Source organism: Tachysurus fulvidraco, chromosome 15 (assembly GCF_022655615.1).
Source record: "Tachysurus fulvidraco isolate hzauxx_2018 chromosome 15, HZAU_PFXX_2.0, whole genome shotgun sequence".
NCBI lineage: Eukaryota > Metazoa > Chordata > Actinopteri > Siluriformes > Bagridae > Tachysurus > Tachysurus fulvidraco.
In genome coordinates, this window is record NC_062532.1 from 14,570,262 (window position 1) to 14,589,824 (window position 19,563).

Here is a 19,563-nt window from a genome sequence, read left to right on the forward strand (position 1 = left end):
ACTTTTCTGAAGAAATGTGAGAAATCTTTACATTTATTTATTAGATCAATGAGAGGGAATGTGTTTTTTTCTTAAACAATTCATTACCAACCACCTGTTCCAGAGTGAGATGATTTAAGAAAAAAAAAAAGAACATAAATATCAAAATATGATTCTTTTCATAGTTTCCCTTTTTTTTGGCTCAGCTGAACTCATGACATTTAGCTTCCCTGAAAACACACACCTTAAAGCAGTTGCATAAATCATCGCTATACCACTACAGCTCAGAGCAGTTGAGAACTGTTTTCATGTTGCATTTGCTCGGCTAATTTGCAATGTAGTGAGAAATTTACCGAACCTGTCTTTCCCACCTACAAACAGGAAACCACAGCAACTGAAGACAACATCATGCTCCCCATCAGAGAGAGAAAGAGAGAGAGAGAGAGAGAAAGGGGGGCAGGATGAGTAACACTGCTGGAAAGGTGATTGCTTTGGACAGAGCAGAAAATAACTTGTAATGAGCTAATGGTAAAGACTAAGACGTTATAGACTAGTATAATACACATGCTGTTTTAAGAATATACAGCATTCAGAATATGTGAGTAAAAAAGACCACAAACACATGAGCTGAAGTATAATTTAATGGTTTAAAAAAACAAACATGCTTTGCCAAACTTCGTCATTCCAAAATTACAGCTCCTCCAAAACAATAAAACACTTCTTACATACCCCATAGTGTTCTTAAAAAAATAAATAAATAAAAAAAGAAAAAGGAATGACTTTTTTTGGAGTTCAACCTAACCAAAAACAAAGAAAATGATCTAGATCTGGATTAGTATGTGTGACGTATTGAAATATTACAGTGTGTATAAAGGTAATTGAGGTAACGTAACATTACAGGTCAATGCATAGTCATGTCATTAAGATTATATAGTGTGATTACAGAAAGCACAGGAAAATAATATCTGTCAAGTTACATTAGTCTGTACATCAGATTAATTAAAACAAACGAAAATAAAGTTGGTTAAAAAAAAAAAAAAAAACAACAACAAAAGGTTAAAATCCCCTCCTTTTGGCTTGAGGTTTAAAACACAGTTTGTGCTTTTTAACTTCTTCCTAGATCATGTGTTGTTCCAGACTATTTCCCATAATTCCACAGCATTCAGGTTTCCTCAGTAAGAGACACAGCTCTTCTCTAAATGCTGGGATGCTAAATGCTCCAACAAAACAAGTCCTCCAGAAGTGCCATGTCACAATTTCTGACTGTTAGCCATGTTCCCCAAAACAATAAAGGTGTTAATAATATAACCATAACACATAATATATTATCCTAAAAATCCCTGAAGGGGTGAAATTTCAATCAGTGACTCTATTCAACCCATACTACTCCAGTAGTGGTGCTAAGATCAGGCACATCCATCTACTTCCTTCAGTATGATGAACATCCCTAGATTCTTCCATGTCCTTATTTCGCTCAAATTAAAACACTCGACACTGGCACCTTGGTGGATCTTCCTCTCTTAGGGACAATGATCGGTGAATCATCTAAAGAAAACAGATATGACGTTTCAAACTTAGCTGTAATACTGAGCACATTAGAGGAATAATCTTTATCTTGAACATCTTTGAATTGACACATTTCTCTGAATTAACAACCTATGTGCTTAAAACTCAGTTAGAATACATGTTTAAGGGAGGTTTTTGTAGAACTCCCTTCATTTTTCACTTGCAAATTTCTTCAAAATTATTGGGAGACTTTGCTCAATCATCTTATATTTATCCTTTGACCTCAAACCAAAATTTCTTTATGTGTATATATATATATATATATTATATATATATATAAAAATAATTTTTATCTAAAGATTTTTAAACTGCTGCTTGTGCTGCATCACTGGGCACTGTAACACAGAATAGCACTACATCTGTCCTTAATGCATGCATAAGCCCAGACTAGTGCTGCTTTGACTGACAAGGGAGAGACAGAGAGAGTGCTATCACTTCTCCCCTGAAAACATTGGCAGTTTTGCTCTTTTGGACTCCCAGGCAGGAATGGACAGGCTGTGATGTCATCATTTGTACATGATTTACAAGTGATGGCAGCTGGATAAATACAGATAACAAATGTAGCACAGATCATTTTAGTGATCCTAGCAAGTAATCCACTCACCTGAGGGAACATAGTTCTCTGCAAGGTGTCGGTCTTTTTCAATAAAAATGGCTGTAGTGAGGAAAAAACCTCCGCCCACGACGGCAACAAAAGAACAGAGCAGGAGGGAGATCTGCAAGGAGCGGAACTGCCACATGTAAGAGTCCGCCTGTTTCAGTGAGTCGGACACCTAACACATGGAAATGAAATCAGTGAATTATTAATAGAGCAAAACAACAGATTAAACTGATTATTTCACTGTTTGGGTAACACAGTGACACACACCACTCCTATGAGGTAGGGACTCCCAGCATCTCCCAGCAGGTGAGAGAGGACGATCTGGAATGCCTCTGCGGTAGAGCGCCGCGTGGGGACGACAACATACTTGGGGGGGGACAGAAAAAGATCCATGATAAATCTTTAATGCCACACTTCATTTTATAATAAATATAAGCAAGCAGAGAAGGAAGCTCACCAGAAGGATGTCAGCCACAATGGCCCAGTTCATAGACAGGAACATCTCACCAAAAAAGATGAAGACCTGAGTCAAACAAGAAATATACAAAAAGGTCATCCGAAGACACAGTCAATCTACAAATCAGATACACACATACACACTCAGGATGGATATGACTTTATAATGCTAATTATAAACAAACAAACAAAAAAACCCCACAGCATTTTTTACTTTAGGTTTTGGGTTCTACTTTTCTTCATCACTTCATGAAAAAGTGTTTGTTCTTGGCACCAGACAGGTTGGTTTCCGATTCTGATGGGGATTTTCACACTTAGTGAGTGGCAGTGTTGTGGGCAAAAGCTACACAATGTACTTCTGCATGATTATATGCGGTGCATTCTGCCATATGATTGGCTGATTAGGTAACTGCATGAATGTTCTGGTGTACAGATGTTCCTAATAAACTTGTCCGTGAGTGTCATTTGTCATGTAACTGCCACCAATGCCTGTCAAAAACAAACTAAGTAGATTCAAAATACGGACTACATTCTACAATGAAATGACTGTATAATTTTTATACATTTGCATAATAAAATGCAAATTAATACCTAAGGCACATTTATATCAACCACTTCAGAGACATTTTAGCACAAAACCAGTGCTAGAGACATGGAATAAAAGAAGAGACATAAATACAAAAAAAAAAAAAAAGAGTGATGAAAGATGTGTGAAAAAAAACTGTGAGAAACAACAGTAAGGGTGAGAATGAGGGGAGGAAAAATTGATGTATTGCTAGCAGTGTAAGACAGACTCACATAGGTAGCTATGGTGCTGCTCTGGGCAAAGACGATTGACAGATAAAGGAAGGGAGCAGCGAGGAGGAGGCCAGCAGCACACACGAGTGGATCTGCACGTGGTGTGCTTTTCCTCAGATGCTGACTGACTGCGGCACCCATCCCTACACCCAACACTCCCGTCACACACGTGATGATGCCAAAATACAGACTAGAGACAATAGAGGCAGAGTATTAGAACATTCAGACACTGGGCCACAATTAATAGAAGAGGCATAATTGTGTGTGTGTGTGTGTGTGTGTGTGTTTCTCTGTATATTCAAAATACAAGAACTGGACCGAAGACAAACAAAAGAAAGTTGTTTTCACCAAACTGGAACTGTGCCCATGACAACAGTAAGAGCAGTGTGTCAAGAGTTATGCTGAAGATGAGGTTGAACACACACTGTTACCAGTAAAGTGACAACAATGCACTAACCAATTCTGTAACATCAGTGTACCATATGATATAAGAAATGTCCAGTGTAATGCAACAGGAGCTGCATTAAGGTGTCACTATGTTCCCTGTGTGCGCACGGTGTGTGTGTGTGTGTGTGTGTGTGTACACATATAACCTGTCAGAGGTGTCACAGGGCTCCTGGATGCATGGCTGCTTCTCCCCAGTGAAGACTGCTGCTCTGAAGAGGAAGGCAGGAGCCCAAAGAGCAAGCGATCCTGTGACAAATGCCACTGCCGTGAAACCAAACGTCGACAGAACAAAACTTTTACTGCAAAAAATAAAAAATAAAAAACAACAGACGGGTCACAGTTAAGAGATGTATATAAGGGGCTCCTGAACAGAGCAAAAGAAAAGCATTCATCCTAGTTAGAATCCTGTTAATGACAGAACCACCCATGACCTATAGACTTTGTGTGTGGTAGGAGTGGCATACTCTCCATCCCCTGTCAATCACTTGCAGGCATCTGAGAGTTCATGTATGTGGAAAAGGGCAGATAGATATGTGGTGCAACTTGAGTGGCAGATCAAAAAGATGAGGAGTTAAGTATCACGTGTCCCAGAGGAAGAAGGTGTTTGCTCTACTCTTGCCAGTCATGTCAATTTTCTTGACTGGCAAGTTATAAAAGGTTGTCTATGATATAAAAATTTAAGTGATGAATCAAGGATTACAGAATAACAACAAAAGGCAAGTGTTCTTAAAGAGTTATAAAATGTATAAAATGTCCAAGCTGCAAAATCAGAACACTACTGACTTCTTGAAGAGAGCTTTCATGTCAGCAAGCCAGCTGGTCCTGTGCAGGGTGCGTTCGGGTCGAGATTCTATAGCACCACGCTTGGGCTCCTTCACCACACAAATCAACAACAGCACAGCTAAAAGTCCCAGTGCAGGTGTAACCTAACAGAGAGTGAGAGACAGGCATGGAGGTGTTAGTACAAGTCATTACAAGTGTGAATGTCACATCAGAGTGAAACTGTAAGTTTGCAGATGGAACATGATGTGCTAATAGACTTACCCTCAGAGCCCAGTGCCAGTCTCTCGCCCTTTTATCCACTGCTGATCCCACTATATAGCCCAAGCCACTGGAAAAGAGAGGGAGAGACAATAAACGAACAGCATCATTTGGTAAATTTTGAAAAACAGAAAAATAAATATTTTTTTGCAGACAACCTGAACATTATAGAACAGTAAAAGCAGTAAAAGCATTTTCAAAACTAACAAGCACTAAAAAGTAGCATCGCATGTTTCTGCCAAAACCTTTCACCCTTTCAAGAAATTAAACAGGATGAAAACCATAAGCATTCTGTATGAGGTCCTTTCTATAACTGTGTCATAGAAAGTGAAAACAAGAAATGTGATGCACAATGAGGATGCTGCAGGAGTGCACAAAGTAAATGGAAAACAGGTTTAGAACTTTAAAGTCATAAGAATGTGTTAATTTTACATCATGGATATCTTTTCCTCCAAAATATGTTTAGAAATTCCTTAGGATCAAATGACACTTTTACAGACTTTACGGACAAGCACAAGAACTGTGTATAAAGAACAACAAATCTCAACAATTTCAACCTCGGTCGTGTTACTTCATGCTTGCCACATCACGTTTTTCATTTGATTTTACATTATGGTTACGGTGTCTGATTTACCACGGAAATGAAAAACAGGAAGTCATCCATGAACTGTGAAGTCATCCACCAACTCTTATAGCTGAGGAAACCTTCAGTTCCTCAAAAGATTTCTGACTGACTGTGTATGTATGATTTTTAAGGCTTTATTTAGTGTTTTGAAGGAGATATTCCCACAGGGTTCCAAGAGAGTAGATCTTTTTTTTTTTAAGACAATGATCAATAACTGCTGTACTATTCTCTAACACTCTATGAACACTATACCCCTAAGCATTTATATACAAATTCAAACAATCACAGAAATTCATTAGGCTTGTGCACAGATTTTCATCGGTCATCTGTTGCAGTGTTTAAAAAAAAAAACAATTAGAAATCCTGCAGCTTTATAGTTCCGGGAGGAAACACTTCTCTCACCTGCCCACAGGAATGGCAAAGTAGAAGACAGAGAGCATGGCGGTTCTCTTCTCCTTGATGAAGAGATCTGCAATGATGGTGGGAGCGATGGTGGAGTAACTGGCCTCGCCGACCCCCACAAGCCCCCGCGTCAGCAACAATGCCCAAAAACGCTGCCACACAAAGAGACAGACGACAATTATTCAGGTCACTTTATCATACCCTAAAATTATAAAGACATACTTTGTGGCTGATTTTGTTTAGTATGCAAATGTAAGTAAAACTCATGAGTCACTATAAGGGAAAAAGTTTAGTTATGCTACTAACATCTCTGCCGACATAGGAACTGGCTAATGTCACTAAGGACCAGAAGCTGATGCCCACACACATGATCAACTTCCTGTTGTACCGGTCACCCAGATAACCAAAGACTGGTGCAAGAATCATGTAGCTGCAGATAAAGACTGAGACAATAGGGATACAGTAAGTTTTGGTACTCATGGCAGATACATTCATGACCATCACAATCATCACCACCACCACCACCACCAAGATCATACCAGTCTGGAGCAGCCCAGATTTGCCATCACTGATGTTGAAGAACTTCTCAATATCCGGAAGCACACCTACATGAAAGGAAACCAGATTTACAAATTTGTCAAATTAGAAAGTATTTACTGTTCAGCTTCTTTCATATTTGCACAAACAAACAAATATACAGGGACATCTGAATTTGGGAAGAAAGCTTTTAGTTTGTCCAGAGATCATTTATAGATTAAGATTGAGTTCAATTCATTCATTATATTTGTACAGTGCTTTTATCGGTGGACATATTACATTTACATCTATTTAGATATAAATATATTTAAGATTAAGGTTAAGGCTTTGTTTAATTGTGATTTCTTGATTAAATAAAATGTTAAAGACTGTGGGTCCTAATGTTAGCTCTGTACAGTATATAGAGATCCATGTACCACATTACAGCTCTAGCTGCCTGGGACCCAGCCATTCAGTGATTCAGTGATATTGATCGGCATTACAACACGAGTGGGAGATCATGCGAGCCTCACACATCGCTCAGAGTAATTATGAATGCTGTTAAGAAAAAAAAACACTGCCTAAAATTTCATTTCATGTGAATCTAGTGCTGCCAATTTCTTCTCTATTCCTTCTCACTTTATTCAGAAACTTCTACGGTATTTAAGAACGATAGGAAATAATCTTGAAATGGTATTTCAGAAAGGTGATTTAGAGCAGAAGATTTGGATAACTGCATCATTTAATTTGTATTTTTAGAGCCTAGACTGTTATAATGCCATTATGCCATGTATAATGTGTGTGAACGCTGTTGTATATATTTTAATACCTGCTACAGTGAATCTGTCCATATAGTTCAGCAAGTTGATGTAGCAGAGAACCACCACGGTCATCACTGCTCTCTTATTGGACACTCCACTCGGACACTCTGCCTCCGGCTGATTTGAATGCCCCTCTCCCTTTATATCTGTCCCCTCCTCCTCCTCATCATCAGAGAAGAAGGGTGTGGTGTCTGTGGTCGGCTCGGCAAATGACATCGCTGCTGTACACCCACACAGAGGTGAGAGTGAGAGTGTGTGTGTGAGAGAGAGATAATATACATTAAAAAGAGATTTACTAATGGAACATCAAAAAGAGCCTAAAGCATTTAAAAAAAATTAAATAAAAAAGCTAAACTTCTATGCTCTGATCCTTAGAAATTGAGTCATAAAGCAGAAGTGTACAGGTAAGGTGGTCTGTGACTTCCGATAATCAAACCAAGTACATGTGAAACATAATGCCACAAAGTGTGCATCAGGAATACGTCTGCACCCACTGTTTAAATGAAACCTGAGAAACTTTAGCTTCAAAAGTTTAAACCGAGATTTTAATAGAACAAACCATTGCTGAACTACTTGCACCTTCACAAACTATTTAATCTAGATAAAAATGTGTGCATGAATCTTCAGACCCAGTCACCCAAATGTACAGGAAAAACTCATTTATTTGAAAAACTAAATTGAGAGTTTGTAGAAAGTGCCTCTACATGGTCCTGTACCTTTTCTTTACAAAAATCACCAAATGACTGATTAATGAAACAGTCAACTGCTACAACTGAATGTCGACTTATTTTGTATTTGTTAAGCAACCTATGTGGCCAGGTCTCATGAAATGGTAATAATAAACAAAAACAAATACGTAAATAAAACGAAATCAAGACCAGTTTTAGAATATAGTGTGAAAGACTGTAAACCCTTTGGATCGACTGCAAACAAACATTTTAACAAGCAGGTCATTTAGTGTGTCAGATTTGACAAAAGGAGCCTTTGATTTTTAAGTAAAGACAAACATCTTATTAATGAAGAACTAAATAGCGGATCAGATTATTTCACATCTCCCATTAATTGCACACACACAGTTTTCCTTTACGGTGACAATTACAGTCACGCATCTAGTGGAGACTCGTTGTCGACCCCTGTTTCTTTTTGACATCTGAAATGATGCCGTATATCAAGCATCAGCTTCTTATCATGAGAAAGCCTCATAACAAGTCTATTTATCCTCATGATTTCGCCTGATTTCACACTACAGCCAACTGTTGTTGTTTGTTTTGTTTTTTTTGGTAACTTTGTCACCTATGGAAGAAAATGCAATCTTTTGTGCTGTGTAATCACTGATTTCTCAGACTGCTTATATGGTAAAAAGCTGCATTTATTTCTGCTGACTAGACGTCTCCATATCCTGAATATTGACCAACATCTAGTGAGAAGAAATTAGGTTGTTCCAGCAGCGCGTGCACAGCAGCTGACTCCTTTAAGATAAAAGACGTTATGTCATATTTCACAAGTCTTAATATTATAATTTTACCCACATTTCACACACTTTACTGACAAGGAACAACATTTCGGGGTCATTTTCTACACCTTTAAGACGCGTTTACCTCGTATTACACTATGAAGCAACGTCACTGTCTTAAATAAACAAACAAACAACATTTAGTATATAAAAAATAAAATATGACAAAACGATTCGCAGGACATTACGTGTTAATTAGACGCAAAAGTTAATAAAAAAGGACAGTTGTTGGTGGTATGTTTGTGTCTATCAGAAGCATCAGGAGTCCAGTTGTTTACCTGTAATATAGTGGTGAAGTCAGTCCGTCTACAGCACTTACACACTGTTTCTTCAACGCCTAGCTGAAGCAGAGCTACTGGTTTATTCGTATAAATGTTACATTGACCGACAGAAACCCAAAACAATCCGATAATATAACCGTCTCTTATTTTGTTTATCCCGGTTGTTGCTCTGAAACGGCACTATGGCGCCGCCATATTGAATCAGCTCAGAATTTTCGTTACGTCCTCTTTTGTTTTACATCATTCACTGTGATTGGCCAGAAACGTCGACATCTGTGTAAGCCCCGCCCCTTAACACAACATGCCTCTATTATAATTAGAACCAGAATCAGGTTTATTGCCAGGAACTGTAGTGTGTATATATATATATATATATATATATATATATATATATATATATATATATATATATATATATATATATATAATATAAAAATGTATGTACAATAAACTATAATAAAAATAATGTATGTAAACAAAGATTTGCAAAAAAAAAAAAAAAAAACCCAAACAAACAAGCAATTGGAAATAAACAAGAATAGAGACATGTATATTTGCATGATGTGCAAATATACAATTAGAAATGTTAACTATATTACAACTGAAACAAAAAAATTAACTGTACATTAGTGCAGGATATACAACAGTGGACCAGTGTAATAAAGGAAGGTGCATTATAACAGTCAGATTTGTGAATGTTTAATGTGATGTGTCTGAGAAGTGGTAGGGTAGTTTATTAAGGTACAAAAGGTGAATAACAGACCATGCTGGGTCCTGGATGTTGTTGATTAGGCCAGTTGCAGATGTAAAGAAACAGAAGCAAAAGTTGTTTATAGACCGCAGCCTTCCGCAAAATAGAAGTGCATCAAAGAGATTTTGCCCAGGATGAGAAGGGTCAGCCACAATCTTAACTGCCCTATTCGGGGTCCTGGAAGTGTACAGATCCTGAAGAGGTGGTAGATTGCAGCCGGTTATCTGCTGAGAAGGTAATCGGCTGCAACATACCAAATGGTATAGCAGAGTACCAAATGGTGATGGAAGAGCCGAGTATAGACTCAACAATTGAGGTGTAGACGCAAATACAAATCACATGATTAATTGACGATGACACACAGAAGCATGACAATAACAATTTTTGACAATAACAAGGGGCCTAATTTGTAAAACTAGGTCTCTAATAAATAGTTTAATATTTATATATTCAGATATATGCATAAAATGAATCTAGGCTGTAGATGGCAAAAGATTTGGGATGGCCTGGTGAATATATATATTTGTTTTTAAAGATTTAATCCTAATTTGTAATGTTTTCTCTGATTGAGTTAGAGTAACTTCTAAAACAAAACATTTAATCGGACAAATTAGCATATCAAATCATTCATCAAATAGATAATCAACCCAGTCAGTGATCATTTTAAACTGCACACCTTTTTTGCCCTTCCAAAAGTACTTATACTTTTGCTTAATTTCAGTTAACACAGACCGATTCAACAAGACAATGTATTACAGCAAGTCTTTTATTAGTCACTAAAAAAAACTAAAAAAACTAACTATACACACGATTATAAAATGAATAAATATGTAGATTTTAAATTAGACAGCATTATCTACACAAACATACTCAAATCTAAACCTCAATAATTATATAAAGGCAAATGAGGCAACTGATATGAAACAACACTGTTGTAAAAATTAGGCCCAGACATCAATTACATCACCATCCTCCATATCCAGCTGTGAAGGTGTCTGATGGAGTTTCACCTTTAACCCATCGAAGAGAAATTTGACCCTGTGCTTAGAAACAGCAGACAGACCTTTAGTGTACTGAGACAGGACGGAACCCAGAGGAGCATTCTGAGTGGTAGAGAGAGTACAAAATCAATAAAAACGACATTAAGTCCTCCAAAATAAAACACCAATAAATAAATATATAAATAGAGCTGGAATTTCACTCACCTTATGTAAGGAATATTCCTTTGCAGATCCCTTTTCTTTGCCCTGCAGTCGCACGGTGATGACATCACAGCTGCTTTCATCTTCTTTGTTGTCAGTTATCAAAAGACAGTCTGATAGCACAGGCACAAAAGGCAAGATGTAGAGAAAAGTGTCAGCCATGATAATTAATGACTATTGACTAGTAAATGATCAATCACTCACCTATGATGTCTGCAGTGCCCAGATCTAACTGTGTGATTGTGGAGTGCACAGGAAGCTTAGCAGCATTCCTCAATAGCAGTATTTTAGAGGGTGGGACTTTAAGTTTGACAGATAACTGAGCTACAGCCTTGCTCAGAGGATCTGTCTGCAAATTTAAAACAAATGTAAAATTATAATATTGATATTAAGTAATACTATTAAGGTTAAAGATTACTGTCATTCTGCTGAGGGAAGTAACCTCAAATATAGTTTTGCTTGCTCTTATCAACAATCACATTACACAGTACACTGTCTTATCACTGTAAGAAAACTCTCCATCTTACTGAAAGCACTGAAACTTTGTGCATTTCCTGTTGCCAGCGAAATTTCAGTAAGATTTCTTGGGTGCGTTTTCTGCACTTAGGTTTGGCTGGGTGTCTTTTTTGTTTATCCTCAGAGGAAACGATTATAATGTCATCCTTGCCATCATTGCAGTTGTTTTTTCCAGAGGAACAGACACTGAAGTCTAGAATATCTTCAGGTCTTTTGGGTGATAAACACAGGAGTGAGCTCAGTGCATCCAGTTTCTGGTTGAGATATCTAAAACAATGAAATATTCTACAAATGAATTCTTCAGCTTAAAAAATGTATTTGTATTAAAACCCTAAGTACAGAAAGGCAAACAGTAATTCTAAGTAAAAAACATCAAATGCTTAATATGCTAATTAATGCAATGAATCACTCACTGAGGTTGATCTGGTCTTGGTTCCTCATCAGAGTCACTCAGGTTTATGCTGAATGGCTTGTTTTTACTCCTGGACAGAGATGAAGGCCACTGCCTGACTTCTTCAATGACATCTATCCATCCACAAACATAGCAGCATTGGCTTCTATGGCTTCTATGACATGTTTAGTACTGGGTTTATGTGATCATAAATTGGGATGTGGTAGCCTAGTGGTTAAGATGTTGGACTACTGATCAGAAGGTCATGAGTTCAAGTCCCAAGCCCATTAAGCTACCACTGTTGGGCCCCTGAGCAGGGCCCTTAACCCTCAATTGCTCAGGTGTATAAAATATAAGTCACTCTGGATAAAGGTGTCTGATAAATGCCAGAAATATAAATGTAAATAGCCTAAAATTAGACTGTATCCTGCTACCTGTGCACTTTTTTTTTGCGAAGAAGGTTGGTTTATTTTGACGGCTCCTGGTGACCTGAAATCAAATCAAATGACTGTCACGTTTTCAACAACCTTTATGTCTGATCAAGTTAATGTCTAACGTCTGAGAATGTGACATTTCAGAGGCAAGCAAGTAGTCTGCTTAGTCAAAGCATTCTCAAAGAAAAGTGACAAAAAAAATACATTATGTTGAAATTTATTGTTTCATACCCTGTAGTGAAAAAAAAAGAGAATAAAAACCCTTGCTGAGAAAATATGGCTAGCAAACACATTAAGGCAGTGAATACATGACCATTTATTGGTGTTAGTACTGTACCTTATTGAAGTAAATGGGCGCAGGCGTGATGGCTGAAGGTTCGAGGATACGCCTTCGTTTGGAAGGTGGGATTGTTCGATTCAGTGCAATAATCTCAACATCACTATCACGTCCCTAAATCAGACCAAGGGAAAATAAAGGAACAAAATCATGAGTGTATGGACTCCATTCAGTCGTTATAATCTTATCAAGGATGCTGAGAGTAGACACACTATAAGGTGTTTGTATAAAAATAATATAGTGTTATTATGGTGCTAGCAAGCTAAATACAGATGTATGTAAGAGAGGAATCACAGAAAGACTTCCGCACAACATGGAAAGATTAACAATAAACCGTAACCGTTGCATCATTATAGAGTAGCCCCAGTAAACATTAGCAATCCTACCGCTTCAGCCATGTTTAAATTCCCCGCATCGCCGCCATGGGAAGGTACAAATGAAGTCTCAGCCAATAGCAGGTCAGAACGGACCCGGAAGTGTCGGTTGAAAGTGAAGTTTTAACTCAAATACACTCCTATTACACATAAACAGTAAGCAGAAACTACACAACAATCTTGAAAAACGTTTCTTTATTTTGTTACACTGCATATCTGCAGTCGCTTTCTTTGGCCCCACACTGGCAGGAACGTTGTACAAAAACACTTGATCTATAAACATCCCAAATTATGCTAATTCACCATTTATACCAATGATAATCCAAGAGTCATGAACAAATATAAACACACATTTATCCCATCCCAGGTACATTTTAATCAGCGCTGGTTTTCAAATGTTCTGTCCTGGTATCTCCATTTGGTGAAGTAGTGACTACTGTATATGCAGCAGATGTCTGATTCTACACCAGTCCTCCTAAATCAAGACCACTCAATCAGGTCCAGGTCCAGGTCAAGTGTCTTCTTCCTCACTTTTTCTTGTTCTCCTTACAGGCTACAACATATCTTTGGGCTACGTTGAGAGGCGGTGAGTAGCCATCTGCGTAGGACGTATCTTCAAACAGCACATAGTAATCATCCTGTGGCTGCAATTTAAATGATAAGGTTAAAATAGTAAGATCAACTTACTTATTAGATTCATTTACAGACACCTTTTTGGTCTTTGTTCTTGTCACAAGTTATAGAAACGTATGATATTCTATATATATTCAGCCTTAAACTTTTTTTCCTGGGTTAAAGCATAACTAAAAAATTTAATGACATTATAAGTAGAGGAATTCCTTCTTTCATTTGAAGATACATAGCTATTAAATTGTCCTATACAAAGATAACAGACATTTAGCACTTTGGGCAGGGTGCTAGTTCTAGTGCTGGTGTCTAATTTTGAACTTTTCTATGCTTCTATCACCAAAATCAGGTTCAACAACAAAATGCTGCTGGTGTAGGACCAGTATCTGGTGATGTTACAGGCTTGGGGCAGGCAATATTTTATCATCATTCATTTCCATGACTGGCATTACAATGAGATCTGAGGAGTACGTTTAAAGTTTAAAACATTAAGGTTGACAAATATTTTAACTAATATCAAATCAAAAACCTAATTATATTGTAATATTATTATATAGTGTTACATTATCTCTGTCATGAATACTGATCCTTTTTTTTTTTTGTGAACTGTTCCCCAATTTGCCACAACTCTAACATTTTCACAATTTAAAGCTTGGGTATCACATTTGTTCCCTGACCCCTGTACTGGACAGTGATCCTGTAAATCCTTTCTAAAATCTATTATTCTGAACCCAAACCATTTAAGAGTAATCAGAATAATGGAGCTAAGGTTATATTCCATGAGATTTCTGAAACTTAATGTTGGGAACCTGAGTGATTTAATTTTGTTGATTTAATTTAAATATACCGTATGTTCTAAGAAATACACAATTTTCTACAACTGTCTTTATTTGTATGCTGCGATTCTCCACTTTTCCCAGACGTTCACCCCAGTGCTCACCCGGTGTGGGGGATTATGAATCAAGGCTCTGTAGAAGCAGGTGGTTTGTGGGTAAAGAGCCAGCACCAGCTGATCTTTGCTGAAAAGTGCCTCGGGGTCTGTCTCTGGGTTGGCTTTCCACTGTGGCAGAGGGATGATTCTTCTTCGACTTAGAGTGTGTCTCCTAGTGCAACAGAAGAGTCACGGGAGAGAACACACAGCCATGAAACATAAAAAACTCTTCAAACTATACAATGTTAGTTTTAGATGAATGTAAATTACAGCCAGTACTGTTGTATAAATGTAAATATTAGAGATGCCACTTACTCCTTTCCTTCTTCATCAATGTCATCTACTTCATACCTAGGAAAAGAATGAAGTTACTTTCAGAACCTAAATATAACGAACAGATATGTTTCTTCTTAGCTTTAACCTACAGCTCCAACCTACTATAAATCCCAGTTCGACTTTCACGTGGTAGAATAGTTATTATCACTATTATTATTGTAAATAGTTACTTGTTGGTAGAGTGGTTGTAGCTAACGACTTCTGCCAGGATCCACTGTTCATCGCCATCCACAGCCTTCACCCGAGCTGCCACCTTATCACCCTGCTTTGCCACGTAGTCACTGCTCGCGGGTATCGCTCCACACAGAGGGGGTGGACTAAAGCAGAGAAACAACAGGAACAGAAGAGTTACGCTTCACTTCTCCTCTGTTAGGATAATCAAAGGATGGGAAAGTGGAGAATACGAGCCGTTACCTTTCACCTGGTTTGCCGATCCATAGTGGAAGCGTCATTGCAGATTGCTGTAACAGGGTCATTAGTACACCTCTGCGCATGGTCTTCCTGGGTGGGTCACTGTCGTTGTACACCCCTGCCATCTTTGCAGCTAAGATATGAGAAAGAGGTCGAGGCCATGCATGTCAGTCAGAAACATACTTATTTAAACTACCAAAGGTTCTAATAACAATGACATTTCTAAGGACTTCATATGGTTCCTGCTTTGCTTAAGTCATAATACATATAAAGAACATAAACACCTAAATATTGAGAGCTAAACTCTTACACTGAAACACACTTTGAATAACTCACCGATACGTCTCTCTTCCAGGAGTGATTTAATTTCTGCAATCTTGTCAAGAGCGTGCCGCAATATACTGCAGAATATATGATATATATACACACTTAAAAACGTATTATATATATAACTGTTATATATAAGAAGGTCACCAAAAAAGTAGAACCGTGTTCTATACCACAAGATGGAGCTCTCTGTTTACAATCCCTCAAAATGCAAATAAAATAAAAAAGATTTGTGCTGTAGTGTTTAGTTACTGCGTTCAACTGATTTGTGCATCTAAATATTTGGCTGGTGAATGGTGCATGTGTACTATGTTGTATTTACCTGCATTCAGCCTCTGCATCTGCTTTTGCTGTGGTGTATAGTCCGCGCAGCTTTGTTCGATAGTATGGAGATGCTGGAGAAAGAAAAAGTTCTGATGTTCTTGTGTATTGCTAGTTAATACAGAATAGTGTTTAATTAAGTAAATAAAATGAAAAATGCTGATAATGTATGATTAATGTTGACTCACTTTTGTTTTCAGTCTGCATCCTTTCATGTGTCTTCTGGATATTGAGTAGGTTGTGTTCACTGCGTGAGCGCTCCTCCTGAAAATCAGTGAATAAATGAGAGGGGGGAAAAAAAACACTGAACAACAGGAATTCCATATGTTTGTCTATTTTTATTTTTTATTTGAACACAATAAACAGCCAGAAGAAAAGTGCTGGAAGGGGAAAAGATTTTTTTTTTTTTTTTAGTGTACAAAGTGTAGGAACAGTGTGTAAAAGGTCACATAATCTCATGCAAATATTGACATGAAAGCTGGGTTAAGGTTCATACATATTGTAATAATTAATCACTAATTGTAAATTACAATGTAAAAAACGAATACATAATTAAAATAATAGGAAATGAATCTGTGTAGATCCTGATGATTGCAGTCAACCTACCAAATAAACTGATATTAAATAATTATTGATAACAGTCTGTGGAATTCATTTAAAAAGCATAAATAAAAACAAATCCATTCACTCAGCGCAATTCATTCCAATGCTGATGTGTTTCCTTTACTGATTAATATACAGTCACCCCTGCTTATGTTTCCTGTGTGCTTTTTATTTCATCTGGTGTTCTACCTATCCGTCATTATATTTACATTTATTTGTCCTATTCCGATCATATCTATTCATTCTGATTCAAGAATAACTCATTTCATGTCATCTTTATTTTGTTTTATTTATTTTGCCCTTCTTTTGTCAGAACTTTATTCTTTTGAAAGAACTGTCATTTTTTTCTTGAGTTTCATGATTCATCAGCTAACCATGTAGCACCAGCACAAAGCATAAAAGCAAAAGATGCAACAGATCAGCAGTTTCTGAAATTTTCATATTAGGTAATCTTTGACAGAGATCCTATTTTTCTTCATTAGGATGTTTGATGTGAACATTAACTGAAGCTCTTGATCAGCATCTGCATAATTGTAGTCATGTAATCTGATTGGCTGATTGTGTAACTGCCCAAATGAGCAGGTGTACAGGCGCATTCGATGAATGGTGGATGTTATAACTGGTAGAGATTAAACATTCACCTGAGTTTGTTTGATTAGTTGATGGAGCTCAGTCAGCAGCTCAGCAATTTTGGTATCTTTAGACACTAAAGCCATTGAGTCTGCAAAAAAACAGATCACAAGTTTCATTTATACTATAAGAACTGTGATGAAGTAAATAAATTAAAACAACTTGAGTGTGAATGCGAGACAACAGGCTCTGAATTGAATATTCCCTTTATTCTCATTGCATTACTGTACATTGCAGAAATAAGTGCTTTGCTCTACACCAATGCACATTTAATTTCTTAGGTTTGCATTAACTGAGTGAATGCAATATATGTAGTATATTGAGATATGAATATACAACGCATGTTACAGCACCTGCACTGTGCCTTAGTCAAACACATCAATGACTCTTTCTCAGTCGCTAAATGAGAATAAACGTTAACGCGCAGCCTCACTAAGGCACACAACACTGCTAGCATTAGCATTAGCATTATTCGTACGGGTGCAGTTTAATAAATATTTATAACTCTTCTCATTTTAATGCCTGGTTTAATAACGCAATGTCCAGATTTCTATGCGACTGGCAATGCGCCAGAACTTTAATTAAATATAAACGTCCGTACCTCTGTTTAGAAGGTTTATTTTCGATTTTGATTCGGGTTGGTTAGCTAATGGAGCAGGCCTTTTACGGGAGCCTGGAAGGGACAAGCTGTGCAGGGCTTGTTTTGAAAACGCGTCCCCAAAGCTACAATTAAAATACACACGAGGACAGAAACTATTAACTCTTCCCCTGACTGATTAAAATTGTTTTTTTTTTTTTATAGATGCATCACGTGCCTCCTCCATTACGTCTGTGGCAGGTGGGTTTCATTAAAGGATATTTTTCTATTTCTTTTCAAATTCTTTTTTTTTTTTTTACATTCAAAGATGACATTTTCCTGGAATTCCAGACAGTAGTTTATTTAGTGAAATCAAGTAATTTAATGAATGATCCCCAGAAGAACTTAAAATTTTGACTTGTTTTAAGATATTTGACCCTAACACCAAAACATAATCTTTTATCTATTAAAGATAGTTTTATAGAAATAAAATGAAGTATGCAGTTTTTTGTATGTGTTAGTTTCCTATATATGTTTATGTTTCCTTCCTATATATGTATTCCTTTCCTCCTCATCACCACCACCTTCCTCATTATAATGACTTATAAAGGATGTGATAGGTAAATTTACTCTACAAGATCTCTACTGTACAAGATGAGTGACATAGTAATGTTTACTTTCTGAAATGTTTCAGATCCTTTAACTACATTACTACATACATGGCAGTATATATATATACAGGTCCTTCTCAAAAAATTAGCATATTGTGATAAAAGTTCATTATTTTCCATAATGTAATGATAAAAATTTAACTTTCATATATTTTAGATTCATTGCACACCAACTGAAATATTTCAGGTCTTTTATTGTTTTAATACTGATGATTTTGGCATACAGCTCATGAAAACCCAAAATTCCTATCTCAAAAAATTAGCATATCATGAAAAGGTTCTCTAAATAAGCTATTAACCTAATCATCTTAATCAACTAATTAACTCTATACACCTGTAAAAGATTCCTGAGGCTTTTAAAAACTCCCAGCCTGGTTCATTACTCAAAACCGCAATCATGGGTAAGACTGCCGACCTGACTGCTGTCCAGAAGGCCATCATTGACACACTCAAGCGAGAGGGTAAGACACAAAGAAATTTCTGAATGAACAGGCTGTTCCCAGAGTGCTGTATCAAGGCACCTCAGTGGGAAGTCTGTGGGAAGGAAAAAGTGTGGCAAAAAACGCTGCACAACGAGAAGAGGTGACCGGACCCTGAGGAAGATTCTGGAGAAGGACCGATTCCAGACCTTGGGGGACCTGCGGAAGCAGTGGACTGAGTCTGGAGTAGAAACATCCAGAGCCACCGTGCACAGGCATGTGCAGGAAATGGGCTACAGGTGCCGCATTCCCCAGGTCAAGCCACTTTTGAACCAGAAACAGCGGCAGAAGCGCCTGACCTGGGGAATGCGGCACCTGTAGTCCAATTTTGCATGTCATTCAGAAATCAAGGTGCCCAGAGTCTGGAGGAAGACTGGGGAGAAGAAAATGCCAAAATGCCTGAAGTCCAGTGTCAAGTACCCACAGTCAGTGATGGTCTGGGGTGCCATGTCAGCTGCTGGTGTTGGTCCACTGTGTTTTATCAAGGGCAGGGTCAATGCAGCTAGCTATCAGGAGATTTTGGAGCACTTCAAGCTTCCATCTGCTGAAAAGCTTTATGGAGATGAAGATTTCGTTTTTCAGCACAACCTGGCACCTGC

At 37.5% G+C, this 19,563-nt stretch overlaps 3 protein-coding genes across 5 annotated transcripts; all 3 read right to left on the reverse strand.

Moving 5' to 3' along the window:
- Positions 1-602: 602 nt before the first annotated feature.
- spns1 (spinster homolog 1 (Drosophila)) lies at positions 603-9,267 on the reverse strand. Of its 2 annotated transcripts, none has more exons than XM_027139169.2 (13): positions 9,044-9,267; positions 7,261-7,470; positions 6,455-6,520; positions 6,222-6,358; positions 5,916-6,067; positions 4,892-4,958; positions 4,631-4,773; positions 3,994-4,146; positions 3,401-3,590; positions 2,604-2,669; positions 2,414-2,512; positions 2,150-2,318; positions 603-1,524 (listed from the first exon to the last, which is right to left on the reverse strand). In XM_027139169.2, exons 2-13 carry the CDS (start codon positions 7,466-7,468, stop codon positions 1,454-1,456), a joined length of 1,521 nt encoding a protein of 506 aa, XP_026994970.2. In that variant the 5' UTR covers positions 7,469-7,470; positions 9,044-9,267; the 3' UTR covers positions 603-1,453. The 2 variants fall into 2 exon arrangements, with proteins under 2 accessions (XP_026994970.2, XP_047656525.1); XM_047800569.1 differs by having other exon boundaries at positions 7,261-7,473.
- A 462-nt stretch (positions 9,268-9,729) lies between these two features.
- Positions 9,730-13,213, reverse strand: LOC113638003 (nuclear factor of activated T cells 2 interacting protein). The gene is made up of 8 exons (XM_027138949.2): positions 13,064-13,213; positions 12,678-12,791; positions 12,341-12,395; positions 11,929-12,040; positions 11,527-11,782; positions 11,204-11,348; positions 11,003-11,112; positions 9,730-10,900 (listed from the first exon to the last, which is right to left on the reverse strand). The coding sequence occupies exons 1-8, from the start codon at positions 13,073-13,075 to the stop codon at positions 10,739-10,741; spliced, it is 966 nt and encodes a 321-aa protein (XP_026994750.2). The 5' UTR covers positions 13,076-13,213; the 3' UTR covers positions 9,730-10,738.
- A 16-nt stretch (positions 13,214-13,229) lies between these two features.
- sgf29 (SAGA complex associated factor 29) lies at positions 13,230-17,990 on the reverse strand. 2 transcript variants are annotated; one of them, XM_027138950.2, is made up of 10 exons: positions 17,839-17,990; positions 17,249-17,328; positions 16,193-16,268; positions 16,006-16,078; positions 15,693-15,757; positions 15,360-15,489; positions 15,116-15,262; positions 14,925-14,960; positions 14,619-14,781; positions 13,230-13,695 (listed from the first exon to the last, which is right to left on the reverse strand). In XM_027138950.2, exons 2-10 carry the CDS (start codon positions 17,321-17,323, stop codon positions 13,579-13,581), a joined length of 882 nt encoding a protein of 293 aa, XP_026994751.1. In that variant the 5' UTR covers positions 17,324-17,328; positions 17,839-17,990; the 3' UTR covers positions 13,230-13,578. The 2 variants fall into 2 exon arrangements, with proteins under 2 accessions (XP_026994751.1, XP_047657218.1); XM_047801262.1 differs by lacking the exon at positions 17,839-17,990 and adding an exon at positions 17,591-17,731.
- Between the last annotated feature and the right edge of the window lie 1,573 nt (positions 17,991-19,563).